General features: G+C 38.5%; 2 protein-coding genes across 2 annotated transcripts; both read right to left on the bottom strand.

Annotated features, from left to right (window-relative positions):
* On the bottom strand, positions 1 to 7,048 carry ppp1r3ab (protein phosphatase 1, regulatory subunit 3Ab). The gene is made up of 4 exons (XM_073831519.1): positions 6,282 to 7,048; positions 5,539 to 5,591; positions 5,385 to 5,455; positions 1 to 3,927 (listed from the first exon to the last, which is right to left on the bottom strand). The coding sequence occupies exons 1-4, from the start codon at positions 7,046 to 7,048 to the stop codon at positions 1,147 to 1,149; spliced, it is 3,672 nt and encodes a 1,223-aa protein (XP_073687620.1). The 3' UTR covers positions 1 to 1,146.
* Positions 7,049 to 12,487: 5,439 nt separating this feature from the next.
* Positions 12,488 to 20,905, bottom strand: ahcyl2a (adenosylhomocysteinase like 2a). The gene is made up of 16 exons (XM_073832342.1): positions 20,770 to 20,905; positions 19,776 to 19,887; positions 19,516 to 19,659; positions 18,778 to 18,878; positions 18,230 to 18,332; positions 17,275 to 17,369; positions 17,064 to 17,170; positions 16,853 to 16,969; positions 16,709 to 16,772; positions 16,524 to 16,612; positions 16,368 to 16,438; positions 16,180 to 16,274; positions 15,983 to 16,081; positions 13,078 to 13,146; positions 12,716 to 12,794; positions 12,488 to 12,612 (listed from the first exon to the last, which is right to left on the bottom strand). Exons 1-16 carry the CDS (start codon positions 20,788 to 20,790, stop codon positions 12,488 to 12,490), a joined length of 1,491 nt encoding a protein of 496 aa, XP_073688443.1. The 5' UTR covers positions 20,791 to 20,905.
* Between the last annotated feature and the right edge of the window lie 461 nt (positions 20,906 to 21,366).

The following is a 21,366-nucleotide window of genomic DNA, read 5'->3' as shown; positions in this document are numbered from 1 at the left end:
GTTTTTAATGGTAAACGCGGTTAAGCTATTTTTGAGTAGAAATCTGGCTTTTTTTGTGTGAAAACCTGGCAACCCTGTCCTCCAGCATACCGGCAAAAACAAAACAGGACAATCTCATGCTCTGAAAATGTCTGAGACTCTCAGTAGCGTTGTTCAGAGTTATATTTTCGAACCGGAATTGGTCATCTGATTGTACTGTGCATAATAAATGCATGTTTATGAATTACACAGATGGAGAGCACAGCGCAATAAAAATAGCGACATAGTTGGTGTCATGCGTTCCTATTTACGATCAGTCTGGTAGCACGTGAAGGCAGCATCAGTGAAAACTGAGACAATGGTAGCTTTAGCAGCATTAGTCTTTGAGTGCCAAGAAGCTCTTTTAGAAAGGCGATTTGTAAAACAAAATATGACGCGTGATACCTATTTTGTCTAGAGCTGTTTTTCGCACACGGAGCATTGGTATTGCTCCCACTTTCAGGATCAACCTTTGCAAAAATCTAGCATTGAACTGGCCCTCATTTGTGAGGCAGTCTGCCGTAAAATGATTGGCACAAACATAAGGAAATTTTACTGTTTTTTTCCTTTGAAAATGAAATTTAACCACAGTGTCCATAGTGGCTCAGATGGAGGGAGTCTAAAAAGACTCCTATCTTTGTTGGTGCATCCCAAAACACAAAACTTGTAATGCCTCTTTGGCGCTGACGTTGTATATGTCCAGCAGCTACAGCAAGAAAACAGTAATGGCAGACTGCTTCTCACTCAGGGCTTTGTCTATGCTAATAGAGCAGAGATCGTCAAAAATGGGCGGGATTTCTCCCTAACGATGATGTCACCGTATGGAGAAATCTGGAGTCATGTGTTCAGAGAGACCGTTTATAATGAGTTCGTGGATTTTTACCATTATAGTCTGGTAGTTGTCACACTGCAACCACACAACTGTGTTCACCTTATAAAAGTGATTTTTGCGTAATAGGTCCCCTTTAATGTAAAAGTTTCTCATAATCCGTCATTCGAAAAGTGATCTTATAATCATGTCTTTGCCATTATGAAAATTTGTGAGAAAAATAGCTCCACATAATCCAATATTTAGATTCACTTCCACATTTCTAAGTTCTCCAACAAATGTTGACGTGTAAATCATATTTACTGCAGTCCCCTTTCGCCTTTCCGAGAGCTTTTCAGTGTACCATCCTCCCCTTGACTAAACAGCCAAAACACTGTAAGAATATATAGGGCAAAACATGCAATGAAGTCGTAATAATATGCTGTGAACAAAAACACTATCAACAAAAGTATATATCCAATCACTCTTGACATATTGTCATAGGAGAGAAACTCTTTCCACCACAAGACATTGCGTCCAATGGCATGTTCATTCCCATCCACTAGAGGCAGTGTAGCTCTCTCCAACTTCATGTCATACTCAATATTTGTTAAATCCTCTAGGGAACTATTCGGCTGGTCCTCGTCCACAGACTCAGAGATTGAAGGCATAGCCAATAGCCTCCCTCTGCTCAAGGAGGGTCTTTTGCCGTAGCTTCCACTATTTGCGCCTTCTCTGAATACTGACTGTTGTGAATTCCTTAAGCTGTTCAGGTACAGGTCCATCTCGTCATCTATCTGTGATTCTGTTGAGGTGTTGTCTTCAGTGTTTTCAAGATCTCTGTTCACCAGGTCTTTTGCGAGGCATTCTATGTTTTCCAGCATATTGTTTATATCATCAGTATCTTCCAGATCACCTTTAACACTTTCACAGGACACATTATCTTCTTTATCAATAAATTCAATGAGGTTCCTATCGTTCTCCATAGCCTGCATACTTCCACCAAGTTCAGTATTACTTTTTTTAGATGATTCTTGCCAAGATGTAGCAGTTTCCTCACAGATCTCTACTCCACGGTTGACGTGCATTTCGTCTTTTTTGGAGTACTCACCCAGACTTACTATTTCATTTAAGCTGGTACTAATAATCTGCTTCTGTTCCTCTGAATCTTGAGAAAAGTCAAGAAAAGGCAGATCATCTGCATCTGCTTGTTTCTTTTCCCTCTCAGTTTCCATTGCATCCAAGTCCTCTTCATCATCTATGTATTTCAACTCATCTTCAAAGCTATATATTCCCCCTACACCTTCATGTTTTTCTTCTGCACATTTTTGTTCTTCTGGTTCTTGGTCTTTCTCCTCTTTCTCTAGTTTAATTTGATTTCCATTACCCTCTTTTTGCTCTTCCAGGCTTTCATTGTTTTTCATTTTGTGAATTTCTTCCATCTCTTTAATCACTGATGTATTACATTCTCCATCAAAATTAATAAGGTTGGAGCTTTCCATCTCTAAAGCCTGTGTAGAAAAACTCATGGGCATTTGTTCATTCTGTTCTTTCATTTGGCAGCTCTCCAAAGCATTGCTCATATTTATCTGTGTTTTCTCCACATCTGTATGTGGTTCTGTTGGCGTAGCTTCTATTGTTAAGGGAGAAAGTTCTTCAGGTTTTTCAGTGCTTGATCTCATCTCACTGAAGTCTGGCTCTAACTTATCATCAGAGGAACCCAAGGTGGGGTCCTCTGGAGATTGGGCTGTTTGCACTGATATATTCTCCTCTTTGGTGTGGACAATTGTAGGGTCCTCCTGGTTTTGTGACTCTTCAGTTTTTATACAGGACCTCTGATTATCCAAACCTGATGAAGTTTTCAAAACCGCTGTAGAAGGTGAAGGATAGACCTGTTCAGATAGGCTTGTTTTTATTGTACTGACTAAAAGTTCTGGTCCTTGTTGGGGAAACAAACACAGACTTTGGCAAGGATCATCCTGGATTGAGTCATCAATCAAAGCTTGTGTGCACACTGTTGAAACTTCTCCTAGTGAAGGATCTGGTTGCTCTGATGTAACTTCTGGACAGTTTGTTTCAGTAAATTTGATGTCTCTTGGGTACTCCTTGATACCACCAGTATAATCAGTTTGATTGTAAGAAGCTTCTTCGTTTTCAACATGTTTACTCTTTGGCTCTGGAAGAGGTTTTTTGGTTGGGTTTACTGTAAGTTGTGAGTTCTGTTCTGATGATTCTTCACAGACGCCAGCACTAATATCACATACTGTCTGTTTTGTGGATATGCAAGACTCTGGCCAAATGTCTGTGGTCTCCGGGGCTGTGACCGCTCTTCGACTCTCATCCTCTAGTTTCCTAAATGACCTATCTAATGGTTTCGGAAAGAAGTCTTTTCTCTCTATTTCCATGTTTTTAAAAACCTGATGATAAAGTGGGGCTACAACGGTCCCAAATGTGAAGCCTTGGGAGCTTAGTTGAGGCTCTGAATTTGGTTTGCCATCACTAATATTTGTGCCCTCATGCATCTTAATTCTTTGCTTAGCATCCTTTTCAAAATCCTTCCATGCTTTTTCAACATTTTTGCAAATAGATGAGTCTGGATTTTGGCTTACAGGAACAGCCTGATTGATTGAAACTGTTTGGTCAGTAATGCTCTCAGTATGTTGGATGTCTTCCAAGACCTCAGAAGCCGAGCATGCAATTGATTCATCACAACTGATGGAGTCTTCCAGGGGTAAATTTGTGTTCGCTGTGGATGAATTAGTCTTGGAGTGGATTATGTTGTCTTCTTCATCTTGTGTTCGAGCTTGGCTGAAGATGTCAGTGGAGTCTTCACTATACTCAGCAGATTTGAGGGACTCAGCTGGTGAGGGTGATATTTGGTTACACGCTGGTGGTCGAGTTGTTTGTTGTGATAGTGGACTGCATGGTGTCTCCTCCAGCAATGATGCATGTTCCTGCATGCTGGTCTCTGTAACTTTACTCTCTTTGGTCTTGGTCCCTTGTTTCTTTTCTTCTTCCCTTTTAGCAAAGTGCTCCTTGACTTTTGCCAATCGCGCAGCCTTTCTTCTGCTTTTTCGGCTTCGGTTTCTGCTCATTTCCTCCTGTTTACAAGAGATAGATGAAACACCTTTAATAAATACAATTTAGAGTAACTTATCTTAAAGGGTTAGTTCACACAAAAGTAGCACATTATTTACTTACCCTCAAGGCATCCTAGGTATATATGACTTCTTTCAGTCGAATGCAATCAGAGTTATATTAAAAGTTGTTCTGGCTCCTCCAAGCTTTATAATGGCAATGGTAGGGTGTTTCTCTTCAACAGTCTAAAACAAGTCCAATAGAGCACATCCATCCACAGGGGTGCCGCTCGCAATTTTGGGCCCTATGACAAAATATGAGGTTGGGCCCCCCCTACCACACAAAAGCAGATCTCTGGGGGCCCCTAAAAGGCGTGGGCCCTTAGAATTGTCCTAACTTACCCCCCCTTAGCGGCGCCCCTGTCCATCCATAATAAAAAGTGCCTCCTATGGCTCCAGGGGGTGAATAAAGACCTCCTGTAGCGAATCAATGTGTTGTTGTAAGAAAAATATCCATATTTAAAACATAATAATCACTTTAATCTAGCTTGCACTAACAGTTGTACACAGAAGCCGCTCCGCGTGGATGACGTAGGATGCATGTGTAGCGCATACACCTGTGAGTCTAGTGAAAACCAATGGTTGTTTACAGGAGCAAAGGTTCCTTACTTTAGCAAAGGAAAACCAGTCTCCTCTTGGCTTATATTGAAATCCTCCGACATTGTTTATTACAAATCCTTGTTTTGTACTTCTAATTCGTGACCATTGTTTTGTTTTGCTCTCTCCACTGCGCGTTCGTCACTTCTGAGAAGCACAAGCGCAATGCCGACCTCCCACGTCATCCGCCCAAAGCGGGTTTTGTGTACAACTGTTAGCGTAGGCTAGAGAAAAGTAATTATTTCGTTTTAAATACGGATAATTTTCTTTAAAAAAAACACCTAGATTTTGCTACAGGAGGCCTTTATTCACCCCCTGGAGCTGTGTAACTTTTTATTATGGATGGATGCACTTTTTTGGACTTGATTTGGACTGTTGAAAAGAAACACCCCCCCGATTGCCATTATAAAGCTTGGAGGAGCCAGAACCATTTTTAATATAACTCTGATTGCATTCATCCGATTGCAAGAAAGAAATCATATACACCTAGGATGCCTTGAGGATGAGTAAATAATGGGCTAATTTTCTAACCCTTAGCCCTTTAAGATCTTATTGAAATGCCTTGTCAAGTTTTAAGATAGACTGACTGAAGACATTGACTTGGGTTTACTTTTAACAACGTAACTTGATGTTCTTAGAGCGACCCTGAACCTATCAAGTGTCTTGCTTGGGACAGTACATACTGTAATGTTACGCTAACACTTGTCAAAGCCTAACATCAGTAATCACACGGTCTTCAGAAAGAACAGCCAGTGTCACAGCACATTTTTTTCATTTTCATTAAAACACTCAATTAATTGACTTTGGTCAAATTTAGAACTCACCATTAATTCCTTTTTTTCCGTTTCAAGTTTTTCTGAGTTTACATTTAGAGATCCAGAATTGAGATTCATATCTGAGGAAACAAAAAAATTATTTATCAGAATTTTGTAGTATTTCCAAGCCTAGTTGTAAGTAATTTTTTTAGAAGGTCATTACCAGGAAATTCTTCATTATTTGTTGCTGAAACCGTCGAAGCAGAGACAATCAGGCTGGAAAATGATAAAATGATAAAATTAAGAATTGGGGGTAAAGGCAGTATGTACAGTCAAACCAAAATTTATTCAGTTTTTTTAATAGTCTGTGCAGGACACTATAGTTCATTTATGTGAGGAAAGCAAAATAAGGTGACATATTATACCCAAAAATGCTTCATACAGTGGACTACCAGTAAAATTGATCGAATTTGGGACCAAAAAATTATTCAGACATTTTGACTTGACCATGTTTTGCTTAAGTGTTTTTCTTTAATTGCTAATGCAACTTTTTTACTCCACAGACTGTACAAAATTAAGCATTGCTTGGAAATTGGAAATTGGTCATCAAAGTATTGATAGTTGTGTAAATATTGTCATACTAACAGTTGTCTGCTTTTTTTTTTTTTTGGTTTATTGTAATCCATTATATACCTTTCTATCAAAGTTATCTGACATTATCAAGATGAATTTGTTCTGACACAGTTTAACTCTGAGTTCCTGTCATATTTTATTACCTTTTTCTAAACTATAGCAAATTAAATTATAATATATTATAATAATGTGAGAAACGTTGAAGGTGTCTGAATAAATAACTTGTGTACATTTTAAAACTGTATCAATTGTTAAGATTTTGAAGACATTTTAGAAATATTTCTGTCAACATTCATGACTGACTATGCACCAGATGTGTTGGTGACCTCTTACCTGGTTGTTTTCAGACAGCTTTTTTTTCTGTTTTCGCTCTCATTTTGGGGTTTCTCCTTTATTTTTTCACAACAAACCAAAGAGTAGTTCTTTCCATTGTTGTTTGCCCAAAAAGTGCCTAAAGATGTTTCATATCGCAAACAAAAGTCGACCCTAGCGCCCTCTTCTCCAAATGGGGGTACTAGTGTGAGTTTGAAGGAGAAACAATCCATTCCATCATTGTTTGACCCAGGTATGTACTCTGCCAACAGATCAAAATGGCTTCTCCATGAATCTAAAGAGGTACGTACATAGACCATCTTATCAAAACAAATATTCAGCACACGAATGATTCCTCGTAGGGTTGTGGTCCCAGAAAGCAACTCCAAACTCTCCAGTTCTAGCTTCTGTCCTTGAACCCGCAAGGCTAGCTCCTCAGCGGTCTGTGGAAGAGTGAAGAAAGGAACTATGTAATACTCCTTATCTTCATTCAAGTCACTCTCCAGAGGGCCTGATGGGTCAGTAACTCCCCAAGCATCAAACTGTTTCACTGAGACCAGATTCAAACCAAAGGCGTCAGCAAAAGACACTCTCCGACTGCTGGAAGAGGGAGGCAGGGAGTCATCAGAGGACATTGAACTCCGTCGCCTTGGTATGGGTGAAGATTTGGGCTTGATTCCTTCTAGACCCAGTGACTCCTCGTCCTCATCCCAGGGGAAGGATGCAGGCAAGCTCAGTAGGTTGGAGCTGGCCCCAGTGGGGCTGCCCAGCGCTCCCACAGACTCCATCAGGCAGTGTGGCACAGAGTGAGAGGAACTCAGCCGGTCAGCCAGCAGCTGACGTGCTGTGACTTAACTTACGGAATCAAGTTACATTTGACATTGTAGGGAAAAGCCAAGTCTATATTTAGGGGAGAAACAACTTGAGCTATGCAGTCAGATCTCAGGGGACCCATGAAAAAATATGTTTGACGCATGCTTCAAACAACGTTACATTGTCATGCATACACAGACACAGCAAATATTTGTCAGTGTTTTTAAGAAAGCGATTAAAGAGATAGTTAACACAAAAATTTTAGTCTTGTCATCACTTACTGACCACTCACGTACTCACCTTCATGTCATTCCACAACCGTTACATAAAAGAAGAGATTTGACTGTGTTTGTTTTTACCCCCAAACAATGGGAGTCAATAGTAACCAAAATTATTTAGACGGTCGTCTTCTTCTTTTGTGTTCCATAGATCAAATAATACTTGTTTGAAAGGACATGAGGCTGAGTAAACGATGACAGAATTTTAATTTGGGGTGAACTATCTCTTCAATCATTTTAATCAGTTGTGCCTATGCTAAATAGTTAAAAGAAGAACAAGCTTTTTTCTTTATGTGTTTTAAAGGCTTGGAATCGTGGTCATTCATTCTACGGTCATAATATACAGTTGAAGTCAAAAGTTTACATACACCTTGGAGAATCTGCAAAATGTTAATTATTTTACCAAAATAAGAGGGATCATACAAAATGCATGCTACTTTTTGTTTAAAACTGACCTGATTAGGATATGTCACATAAAAGATGTTCAAATATGGTCCACAAGAGAAAATAATAGTTCAATTTATAAAAATGACCCTGTTCAAAAGTTTACATACATTTGATTCTTAAAGGTTGTATCAGCGATTTCTAGCCTAAAACATAAAGTGTCAATTTCAGCTGACCTTTCTTCACGATCCGCTCGCTGCTTGCCCCATAAATTGTCTGTGAAAAAAACGCATCTCTCTGGTCAGCCTAGGGTCCGAGATATGCCAAAAAAACAATCGGCACTACCAACCTTTCCACACATAAACAAACAGTGTTCCAACCAATCAGCGTCAGGGGTTTGGTGTTGTGGACTTTCGCTCCGCCTCCCTCACATCCCTGCACCAGTAGGAAAGTCCACAATCACCCCTGACGCTGATTGGTTGGAACACTGTTTGTTTATCTGTGGAAAGGTTGGTAGTGCCGATTGTTTTTTTGGCATATCTCGGACCCTAGGCTGACCAGAGAGATGCGTTTTTTTCACAGACAATTTATGGGGCAGGCAGCGAGCGGATCGTGAAGAAAGGTCAGCTGAATTTGACACTTTATGTTTCAGGCTAGAAATCGCTGATACAACCTTTAAAGGAGTAGTTCACTTTCAGAACAACAATTTACAGATAATTTACTCACCCCCTTGTCATCCAAGATGTTTATGTCTTTTTTTCTTCAGTCGTCAAGAAATTATGTTTTTTGAGCTAAACATTTCTGGAAATTTCTCCATATAATGGACTTAAATGGTGCTCCGATTTTTGAACCTTCAAAATGCAGTTTAAATGCGGCTTCAAAGGGCTGTAAACGATCCCAGCCGACGAAGAAGAGTCTTGTCTATCGAAACGTTCTGTCATTTTCTTAGAAAAATATATTTTTATATACCTTTTAAGCACTGAAACTCGTCTAGCACTAGGGCTAATGCGCGTTCGCGTCTATACGTTCTACGTAATCACGTCGAAAGGTCACGCGTGACGTACGCGAAACTACAGACCCAGTGTTTACAAAGCGAACTTGAGAAGAGAGAAGTGCAACGCAATCAAACACTCTTTAGCAACAAGGTACAACATAAAGTACAACGATGTCGGACGACTTTGAAGCTGGAGGAGCACATGAGATAGAGTTTTTCACCGTTTCCTACCTTTTTGAGCTGGAATACACAGACGATGCACTCAGTCAGAGAGAGAATACTATGGCGGCGACACAAGCCTCGAGCAGACCGCGTTCAAACGAGACGAGATGGTGGTGCAGCTGTGGAAAATGCCCACATTTCCAACAGAGCAGGAATCTCAGTGCTGTCACGACTGGACCAAATTAAATTTGTGTCATTCCACATGCAATAACTCTGGAACGGTCCTTCGTCTCCAAGCTAGTAAACACTGGGTTTCGCATACGTCACGCGTGACCTTTCGACGTGATTACGTAGAACGTATAGACGCGAACGCGCATTAGCCCTAGTGCTAGACGAGTTTCAGTGCTTTTAAAAGGTATATAAAAATATATTTTTCTAAGAAAATGACCGAACGTTTCGGTAGACAAGACTCTTCTTTGTCGGCTGGGATCGTTTACAGCCCTTTGAAGCCGCATTTAAACTGCATTTTGAAGGTTCAAAAATCGGGGCACCATTTAAGTCCATTATATGGAGAAATTTCCAGAAATGTTTATCTCAAAAAACATAATTTCTTGACGACTGAAGAAAAAAAGACATAAACATCTTGGATGACAAGGGGGTGAGTAAATTATCTGTAAATTGTTGTTCTGAAAGTGAACTACTCCTTTAATACTGTGTTGTTAACTGTATTTTCCACAGCTGTGTTTTTTTGCTTAGTGATAGTTGTTCACGAGTCCCTTGTTTGTCCTGAACAGTTAAACTGCCTGCTGTTCTTCAGAAAAAATTATCAGGTCCCACAAATTCTTTGGTTTTTCAGCATTTTTGTGTATTCCAACAATGACTGTATGATTTCGAGATCCATCTTTTCACACTGAGGGACTCATATGCAACTATTACAGTAGGTTCGAACGCTCACTGATGCTCCAGAAGTAAAAACAATGCATTAAGAGCCAGGCGTGTAAACTTTTGAACAGAATGAAGATGTGCACATTTTTCTTATTTTGCTTATTTTTCTTAATATCATTTTTTTTTTTTTTTTTAGTACTGCCCTTCAGAAGTTACAGAAGATACTTACATGTTTCTCAGAAGACAAAATCATTTAAATTTACCTTATCTTCATTCAAAAAGTTTTCACCCTCCGGCTCTTAATGCATTGTGTTTACTTCTGAAGCATCAGTGAGTGTTTGAACCTTTTGTAATAGTTGCATATGAGTCCCTCAGTTGTCCTCAGTGTGAAAAGATGGATCTCAAAATCATACAGTCATTGTTGGAAGGGGATCAAATACACAAAAATGCTGGAAAACCAAAGAATTTGTGGGACCTGAAGGATTTTGCTGAAGGACAGCGGGCAGTTTAACTGTTCAAGACAAACAAGGGACTCATGAACAACCATCACGAAACAAAAAAACAAACAGCTGTGGATCATTCAGGTAACAACACAGTATTAAGTATCATGTTAACTTTTGAAGGGTGTCATTTTTATAAATTCTACTATTATTTTCTCTTGTGGACTATTATGTAAACGTATTTTATGTGAAATATCTTATTCAGGTCAGTACTAAATAAAAAATTGCATGCATTTTGTATGATCACTCTTATTTTTGGTAAAATAATTCAAATTCACAAGCTCTCTGATTTCATCAAAAATATCTTAATTTGTGTTCTGAAGATGAATGAAGGTCTTACAGGTTTGAAACGACATGAGGGCGAGTTATTAATGGCAGAATTTTAATGACTGACTTATTACCAAATCTTATTTGCTTATCAGTAGTAAACTAAAACTCGGTCAGCCATATTTATCAGAGACTTATGAAAGGAAGCTTTGCTAGCACATGAAAACCACAACTCGGTTTATTTTTCTTTAAAGCTACAGCTTTCAGAAAGCACAGGTTGTGCTGCATTGAAATTAATTTAACTACTTGGACATCTTGAGGAGCAAAAGATATAGTGGAGGAAAAATACTTGCAGTTGTTTCACCAGACAAGCAAATATCCCTCTCATTCTTTGCCTTGTTTGCCAGAGCCTTACTGTCTTCTACAATACCTCCATCTAGTGGCACATTGAGGATTTTTTCTCTACTTCAAAATTAAAGGACAGATGATGTACTCTTTATAATTCTTACACTTCACTGCTTAGCGGTTTTTCTAAATCAGTAGATTTAAATCGAGTATGACAAGCCTTTCTTTCATTTTTTTCCCCCTACTGTCAGTTTGTGTCTCCAATTTTCATGTGTAATATTAAGTACAGTAATACCCTGGGTATTAAGACTTGTATGGCTTAATGTAACACATTATGTCTCTTACTGAAATATGTAGTAGAAAACCCATCAAAGATATATGTTATTTAAAAAACTCACATCTTTATTTCGATGATGTGAAATGGTTGCACTCGGTGAGCTACTGGTGCTACCTGTTGCTATTTTTACCGCAACTTAAAATCAAATACTGATACAATTTCACATTGTGTGGCTTTTGGTTGTAATTTTCAGTCAAACGGCGACAAGAGAATTGATGCAATCCTTCACTGCTTTCCTAGGGATAAGATGAAGAGAAAAGAATGGGAAGATACCTGTTGACAAATAAAACTTTCTAAAGACCCACGTCTTTGTTCTCTCCACTTTAGTCCTGATGCCTTTGAGGCTTTTAGTAGACCACAGCTATTAAAAGCGTGGATTTTACTCGATATCCAGCGGTGTTTAGACTCCTTGTGGGAAGAAATTGATGGTTTAAGTCAACGCTTATGTCCATCTCCACCTGTAAGTTTTTTCAGTAGCTGTGGTCATTGTATCAGTATTTTATTTTCCAAGTTGTGTTGCGGAAAAAATAACAACAGGTAGCGCCCATTTCCTGTCATCGTAACAATAACGCTCCCATAGTCCGAAATATGTATAAAACTATGTGCGTTTTTTAAATGACATAAATCTTTCATGGGTTTAACACTACATATTTCAGAAAGAGACATAATTTCTGTTATATTAAGCCGTACAAGTCTTTCCCTTGAAAAATAATGTTATATTTGTCATTTGTAGCAAAAACAGTGGTTTTGCCCTGTCAGGTTTTTATCTTTTTGAGGTTAACAAACTATAACAGAATACAGTGCTTTATTAGAGAACCATGCAAGGGATAAATAACATACTTGTTGCATACTATGTTCATTTGTTGCATTTTCTTTTACATTTATGCATTTATCTATTTGAATGATAATGTATATTGTATACAACCAGAATAGACGTCTCCTCTAAAATGGTTAACAGTACAATAGCAAGAAGAAAAATAGTTCACTTTTAATTTGCATGCTCTGACCCTTAACGCTCAAGCTTGTAATATCATGTGTTGGTAAAAAGCGGGATGAATGAAATCCTCGCTGAGTCAAATCTGTTTCTGCCGATAACTTTAGATCCATCTGTTTTCTTTTAAATGATGAAGTGTTACTTTGAGACTTCTCCATGATCTCTATCTTAATACCTTAAAACAGAAAAAACACAAAGCAGGTGTTAAATGTTTCACATTACTTATCTAAAAATGCAGTCATTTAATTTTAATTCTTAAACACATTTATCACCTGTAGTAACTGGGTTTGAAGGGGCCATATTTACTCAAGCCAATGTATTTGGCTTGTTCATCGGTGAGCTCAGTCAGGTGTGCGTCAAAGGTCTGAAGGTGCAGGCTTGCAACATACTCATCTAGTATACAAAATTCTTAATCAGTTTTTATCCAAATATGATTTGGTACATTATGAAATATGGATGAAAAATATTGAATTCTGGCAGGCCATTGCGCTGTTACCCAGTTTCTTGGGAAGAAGATAGACGTCTTGCTTGTAACGGCCCTCAGGGGCATTGAAGAGCTCGATCAATGCCAAAGCCTTTCAAAAAGTATACAGAAAACTTAACATGCCAACAAATTTGAAGAGACAACCTATCAATTCACTATCCATAAAACAATTTCAGACCCAACTAGAGCCTAAGGCTGTCATGCTTCCCATTTATATTGTGTCGTGCTAAATGCAAATGTTCTTTTAAAAGTTCTATTGCTCTGCCCAGCTAGTCTTTAATGTTTAGGCTCAGTAAAAGTGCAAGAGCTTTAGCCTTTAGGCTACCAACTAAAAACCTCATTTAAATTCATGTATTAGCAAACTGCTTTCATACCTGTGTGGTGGCTGTGATGGAAAGCACGTATATGGGTACAGTGGAGGAGCTTAGATTAAGGACACGGCCCTGGAACCAAACGGGGTAAAACAGTAACCTTGTTAATGTTAATGACCAATATGTCATGAGGGTTTGTAATGAGGAAACTTAAAGGATTAGTTCACTTCCAGAATATAAATTTCCTGATTATTTACTCACCCCATGTCATTTAAGATGTTCATGTTTTTCTTTTATCAGTCGCAAAGAAATTAAGGTGTTTGAGAAAAACATTTCAGGATTTTTCTCCAAATTGCGATTTCAGTGCAGTTTCAAAGGGCTCTACATGATCCCAGTCAAGGAATAAGGGTCTTATCTAGCAGAATGATCCATCATTTTCTTAAAAAAAAAAGAAAGAAAATTATATACTTTTTAACCACAAATGCTCCTCTTGCAACAGCTTGACCTCATGCATTACACTGACCCAGTGTTTACAAAGTGAACACGCAAAGGCAAGGGTAAAACACTTATTTCGTAGCTGGGATCATGTACAGCCCTTTGAAGCTGCATTGAAACTGCAATTTGGACCCTCAACTTGGCTCCCATTGAAGACCACCATGTGGAGAACAATCCTGGAATGTTTTCCTCAAAAAACGTAATTTCTTTGTGACTGAAGAAAGAAAGACATGAACATCTTGGATAGGGGGTGAGTAAATTAGGACATTTTTATTCTGGAACTGAACTGAACTAAAAAGTAGGAAATCCACTGATTTGTAGCACAAATGGTTTGTAGCTTGCCCATTTAGAGGACATACAGTGCCTCGAAAATATTCATTTTTTTCCACGTTTTGTTCTGTTGCTACCTTATGTTAATTGATGTTTTCCACATCAATCTACACTGCATACACCATAATGGCAAAGCAAAAATAGGTTTTTAACACCTTTGCAAATGTATTAAAAAAAAAAAACGTAAATAATTCCATTGCATAAGTATTCATACCTAGCCTGGAAAAAATCCAGACCCTAATCTATTAAGATTAAGGGTCTGGCATCGAGCAATGAAAAGGGCCTAACTCGAGGGGCGGCACCAAGCATGCATTTGAAACTCTCACTGCACGCAATTGGATAACGCCACGACCAATCACAACAATACAGCCCCATACGCTTAGCTACCAGCGGAGCTAACTGATAGATTAAACTCTTGCCATATCCAGTCGGCAAAACAGCAAAAACGTCCTTCTTGCAAAGGAACGATTCGACCGCGGTTTTCTGTTCCTCTTTTATATGAAAAGCCAAGTCTAACTCATTCATTGTAGCGGCCAAAGCCGTTTCAAACAACTGGTGTTCATCTGTAGCCATCTTTCAATGTTTACTAATGATTCCGGACGTCGCAGTGCTGTCGTCATCATCTTAGCTCGCCTCTGGCCCGCCTACATCAGATACACCGATTTGATTGGTTCCCAGAACTGCTTACGTAATGCAGTAACGTGCATCATTGCTCGATGCCAGAGTGTCTTGCAGAGACAATTCAAATTGTGCTCTCGCAAGACCTCTGGATTTCCAGGGTAATTCATACCCTTATCTGGGACAGTTGAAATTTAGCTCAGGAGCATTCATGTTGTTTGTAGATGTTACCACACTTCAAGTGAAGTTAACCTGTTGCAAATTCAATTGAATGAGTATGACTTGGAAAGGTGCACACGTCTTAATAAAAGGTCTAACAGCTAAAAATGCATATCTGAGAAAAAAACCAAGCCCTGAGGTAAAAAAAAAACTGTCTGTAGAGCTCAGAGACAGGATTTCATCAAGCCACACATCTGGGGAAGAGCTCAGAAAAAAATCTGCTGCATTGAAGGTTCACTGAAGCATGTAGTCTTCATTACCCTTAATGGACGAAGTTTAAAACAATCAGGACTCTTCCTAGACCTGGCCTCCTGGACAAACTGAGCAATTGATGGAGAAGGACCTTGGCTGGAGTGGTGACCAAGAATCTGATAGTCACTCTAGTTGAGCACCATAATCATATATGCAGATGGGAGAAACTTACAGAAGGACAAACAGGCTGGGCTTTATGGTGGTGTGGCAAGACTTAATCCTCTCCTCAGTGAAGACGCATTAAAACCCACTTGGAATTTGCAAAAAAGCACCTAAAGGACCCTCAGACTGTGAGAAAAAAGATTCTCTGGTCTGATGAACCTTAATCCCATGCATCATGGGATAAAGGAAACCAGGCACTGCTCATCATCTGTAGAGTACCATCCTGTTTTTTAGTGGCAGGGACTGAAGGACTCATCAGAGTAGAAGAAAAGCTCAATGCACCAAAATATTGAGATAGCCTTAATGAAAACCCAGTCCAGGGCATTCAGAACCTCAGACTGGGCAGAAGGTTGACCTTCCAACAGGACAATGACCCTAAGCACACAGCAAGAGTGGCTTATAGACAACTCTGTGAATGTCCTTGAGTGGCCCAGCCACAGCCTGGGCTTCAACCCAATCAAACATTTCTGGAGAAACCTGAAAATGTCTCCCAGACCCCATCCAAGCTGACAGAGCTTGAGAGGTGAAGAGGTGAGGCGAAGAATAGCAGATAATTGCCAAATGTTGATGTGCAAATCCTGTTGCATCATACCCAAAAAGACTTGAGGCTGTAAAGGTACTTCAGCAACGTACTGAGTTAAGGGTATAGATACTTGTGCAATGTACTTATTTCAGTTTTTTTTTTTTTTTTAATACATTTATGAAGGTGTGACAATTCTGTTTTTGCTTTGTCACTAGTGTATGGAGTGTAGATTGATGTGGAAAAAAGTAATTTAAAAACAGTTTAACATAAGGCAGCAACATAACAAAATGTACTTTCACAAGCCACTGTAACTTCCTGACATAATGAAAAATAAAATAAATGTGTTTCTATTTTATAGTATTCTCTCACCTCTGCAAGGAGTACTATTCTCTTGCCATCAGGCCAAATTATATGATCCACTTGTGCTCTCACATGCTGCCATACTAACTCAGTGGTTATCAGACTGCTCTGAAAATTCACACAGATGACAAGAAATACAACCAGTTAAATGACAAGCATTTAATTGTCACTAATTGTGTCTTTCATTGTGTCCTACAGCCACTTACAACATCGATTTCTGTATTGGAGCGTCCCATGTTGCAGACAACGCATCCGTTCTTCATTCGGTCCATGTGTTCCCTCACAACAACGTTTTTGTTACCTGTGTAGACAAAGGGTCAGTTGTCAAAACAGACAGTGTAAGGTAATAGTACAGCAAAGACTTGTGTTTTATTTATGATACTGCACAACTTGCCTGTACAGGTGATGACCATGTCCACTTGTCTTACAATATCACCTAGTTTGGCCACTCGAAAGCCATCCATGCTAGTCAAAATTGACAATTGACACTGTGAAAAAAATAAAACTCCCTGAATAGATTTTTCACATTTTCAAACAACTAATATCTTACCATGCTTGTAGAGCACAGATAGGGTCGATTTCGGTTACATATACAACAGACCCCATTGCTTTCAGAGCTGCAGAACAACCTTTTCCAACCTGTGGGCACCAATATTTACACTTACACACAAAACAGAGGTCAGTACTAAACTATTGACAATAGAAACCGTAATTTATTTGAATCAGGAGATGCACCTCTCCGTATCCACATACGGCCACCTGCTTTCCTCCAAACATGATGTCAGCTGTCTTTTTAAGACTTGGAGAATAGGAACAAGACAGAAAGTAGGTTTAATCATATGCAAATGTAAAAAAGAAATACTTGTTTTGATATCATACCTATCCAGAATGGACTCCCTGCAGCAGTAGAGGTTGTCAAACTTTTGTTTAGTGACCGAGTCATTCACATTTATGGCTGGGACACATAGTTTTCCAGCTTTAGAGAGGGAATGAAGCCTGATATATGTGATGCAAAAACATCTGTGAGTTTCATTGTGAACACCCTAGTGTCAATTTAGTGTAATCGTCTCTTCATCAAATGTGACTTAACCTGTGAATGCCTGTGATGCTTTCTTCAACAATACCCTTGACTTTCATGAAGAGGTGAGGATATTTCTTGTATATCCAATGTGTCATATCTCCTCCATCATCAAGGATCTAAAGAAGAACAAATTTGTATTTACAGGTGAAAACAAACAAGATAAGAGACACTATTGATCTGTGGAGGGAAAGTGGTGCCATATCAGCGAAGGGACTTGTACCATGTTTGGCTCCCAGCCCTCCACATTTACACAGCGATCAATACACCACCAGAAGTCATCCTCAGATTCTCCCTTCCATGCAAACACTGGAAAATCTGCCATGAAGAGCAGAGGACAAGATGAGGGAAAAAGGTAAATAAACATATGCAAAAAAGCTGATGCCAAACCCCAGGTATTTAGACTTGTATGGCTCGTTATAACATAAATGATATCTCTTACTGAAATATGTAGTAAAAGCCCATGAAAGATTTACGTTAGTTAAAAAATCCACATTGTTCTGTTCATATTTTGGACTATGGAGGGTGCCATTATTTCGATGATGTGAAATGGTTGTACTTTTTTCCCCACAAGGAGTCTAAATGCCCCCAGATATCGAGTGAAATTCAAACTGAGAAACTCAGTGGATGCGTCTGTTTCAGTGGAAGCGGATGTTTACATCCTGCCAGGATGACGTCTAGCGTTTCTTGTCTCTGCCGTTTGTAAGCTCTTTCAGTAGCTGTGGTCTACTAAAAGCCTCAGTTGCATCAGGGCTAAAGTGAAGAGAACAAAGACGCAGGTCTTTAGGAAGTTTTATTCGTCCACAGGCATCTTCCCATTCTTTTCTCTTCTTCTTATTGCTAATAAGCTTCTATTGCATATATGACTGCAAATTACCAAACAACCAAAAGCTCCACAATGTGGCATCGTACCAGTATTTTTTTTCCTGAGTTGTGTTGTGGTAAAAATAGCAACAGGTAGCACCGTTGGCTCACAAAGTGCAGGCATTTCTCGTCATCTAAATAAAGGTGCCCCCATAGTCCAAAATATGTATAAAACGATGTGGTAAGTAAATCTTCCATGAGTTTTTTTTACTACAAATTTCAGTAAGAGACATCATTTATGTTATATCAAGCCATTCAAGTCTTAGGGTTCCCTTTAAAAAAATTGATGCCAGTTAGACTAGAGTTTCTGTTACCTTGCTCTGCTAAAGCAGCTGCCACTTCATCTTGCGTAGAGTAAATATTGCAGGCTGCCCACCTACACTGAGCCCCCAATACCTTCAGAGTCTCAAACAGCACCTGTTTATCCATTAGAAACATATTATTATTGGTGTTAAGACAGTTGAGCTGCTTAATATTTTTGTGGTAACCTTGATAATTGTTTTAGGTGTCTTTAATCAATAAAAAGGTCAAAAGAACAGCATTTGTTTAAAATAGAACTCTTTTGTAACATCTTTTATAAATGTTAATTTTAATTAATTTCATGGATCCTTGATGAATAAAAATATTAACTGGCCCCAAACAGTACACCAGGAGTTTAAATATGTATTTATTATATTTATGTATTTTTGTATTATATAATAAGATGATATAGGGGGATATGGGGGCAGTTGGGGGTTTCATGTTTCTTTTGTGCTGTTGACCTTGTAAAACAGGTTTTTTAGGTTTTGTATGATTGTTTTTTTTGTCAGCACAATACAGGATTCATTTAAAATGCAGTGAAGGGATGACAGATGACACTTACAGCTGTCTGGGCCGTGATGTGGGTGCATCCCACTATTTTAGCCCCTGCCAACGGCTTCTCAACCTGGGCAGCTTTTCTCAAGGCCATCAGTGCAGTCATCTCTTTAATTAATACAAATACATACAATTGAGGTCAAAAGTTTACATACACATTGCAGAAATGCAAAATGTTAATTTATTTATCAAAATAAGAGGGATACTAAATGCATGTTATTTTTTATTTATCTCTAACCTGAATAAGATATTTCACATAAAGAATGTTTACATATAGTCCACAAGAGAAAATAATAGTTGAATTTTTAAAAAATAACCCTGTTCAAAAGTTTACATACACTTGATTCTTAATGAAGATGTGTACATTTTTCTTATTTTGCCAAAATATAACATTTTTTTTCATTTAGTACTGCCCATCAGAAGCTACAGAGGATACTTACATGTTTTCCAGAAGACAAAATGAGTTCAATTTCCTGATCTTCAAATTGTTTAAATTCTTTTCTCTTGTGGACTATATGTAAACATATTTTATGTGAAATCTTATTCAGGTCAGTACTAAATAAAAAATAGCATGCATTTTGTTTGATCCCTCTTATTTTGGTAAAATGATTAACATTTTGCAGATTCTGCAAGGTGTATGTAAACTTTTGACCTCAACTGTACACATTTATTACATTCCTTTTTGAATATTGAAATAATGCATATTTCCTGCTTATATGTATTAAACCATACTGTATATGCCTACCATCCTCAGCAAGGTCTATCTCTCGACGACCAAAGTCTGCCATTTTGATGTTTTTGATGCAGAAGTCCCTGCTTCCTTTAGAGTTAATCTGTTGCATGTCCCGAGGAGAGACCTCATCTTCTGGATTTTCTGCATCTGAACCGCCTGAATAGTGAGAAACGAAATGAGAAAGGAAATTGGGATCAAAGATCACAATGAAAATGCAAAGAACTACCAAAAATATGCATTTTCAAGTTTGATGGAATTTGCATAGCATCTACCTGAGCTGTTACTGTCTGTAGAGGAATGAGAAATTGAGTGGGACAGGGAACGGCGTCCCGTCTTTGTTAATCGACTGTCGAATTCTCGCTGCTGCTCAGGATACTGGATTTGCTAAGGAAAAAAAACAATTACATTTTTTGTATATTTAATATGAAATATGTGACCCTGGACCACAAAACCAGTCCTAAGTAGCACGGGTATAATTGTAGCAATTTGTAATTTTTGATTAGTAATATGCAGTGCTAAGAATTTTATTTGGACAATTTTTAAGGCACTTTTTCAGCATTTTGATTGTTTTGCACTCTCAGATTCCAGATTTTCAAATAGTTGTATCTCAGTCAAATATTGTTCTATTCTAACAAACCACACATCAATGGAAAGCTAAAGTAAAGAGTCTAAAGTAGACTCATCTAATGGTAGAAATGGTACAGTGGAGCCACAGAAACATACGTTACAGACAAGAAATTTTAGAGACTAAATATACAGTATCACTTGTCTATTAACTCATACTAAACAAGTAAATAAAGAAAGAAAGAAATCTTGAAACTAAAGACAGCCTCATAATTAAGTGTTTGTTTGTTAGGTTTAGCGCTAGTAGTCACATTGTCTTACCTTCCAACAAAATGCATTTATATTTAACAGAAAAGTGCTGACCTTGCTCCAAAATACAAGGAAATAATGAATAAAACTAACTTAAGCACCAGGTAATATAAATCTTTTTCACAATCACCTATAGTGTTAGAAATTAAGTTGTATTGTCCTATTCAGTAAACCAATATAACACCACTAAAAAGTTACTAAATTAACACAAACACTTACCGATCTCAAAAAAATAACCACAAGATGGACAGTTTTAGTGCTGCAGTCTTATGACCTACTTCTAAAAATAAGCAAACAAGATAGATTGCAACGTCTACCTCAAGAGATTAGAAATACCTTGATGTTAAGAGACAACACAGCATCTTTTGATTCCTTGTTTTTAGAGAGACTAACCAGGCTGTAGTGTTTCCTCATGGTGTCTGATCCTCTTGAGAAATGCGAAGAACAACTCCCACGTAAGCATTTAAAGGCTGAACCACAACAGTAATTGTCATGCCATGATGTTAAATGAGCAGGTTAGAGGTGCGTGTATCCAATGTCAGATGAAATCCTACACTGTGAGACCAAAGCCTGTACAATAAATTCAGAGCTCTCTGTCCGCTTACGTGATTTGACAATGATTAAAGTCTGTAAGGTCAAAAAAGTTCCCACAAGTCATTTATTAATTCTGGCACAGGGCCACTGGGCTGCTACTGTGCGACTGTAAGTGCACTGGTCTGTGTACAGCCCTTGTCTGTGTTCAGGGTTGTTAATGATGATCAAGAACAGGTTATTCGGTTACACGTCATTTAGCAGGCATGTTCTATCCCAAATGACTTGCTGTTCTCTTACTAAGGGGACAGTCCCTTTGGAGCAACCTGGGGTCAAGTGCCTCATTCAAGGGCAAAATGGAGATAAGGCAACTCAAGGTTTATGCTTTCCAGGGTTTAAACCCAGCACATTTACTACGCCCATTATGTACCCTTACCCCACCTTGTAAGAAACAACCAG

The sequence above is a fragment of the Garra rufa genome, chromosome 25, assembly GCF_049309525.1.
Source record: "Garra rufa chromosome 25, GarRuf1.0, whole genome shotgun sequence".
Lineage (NCBI taxonomy): Eukaryota > Metazoa > Chordata > Actinopteri > Cypriniformes > Cyprinidae > Garra > Garra rufa.
This window is presented reverse-complemented; position numbering and strand designations above follow the sequence as displayed.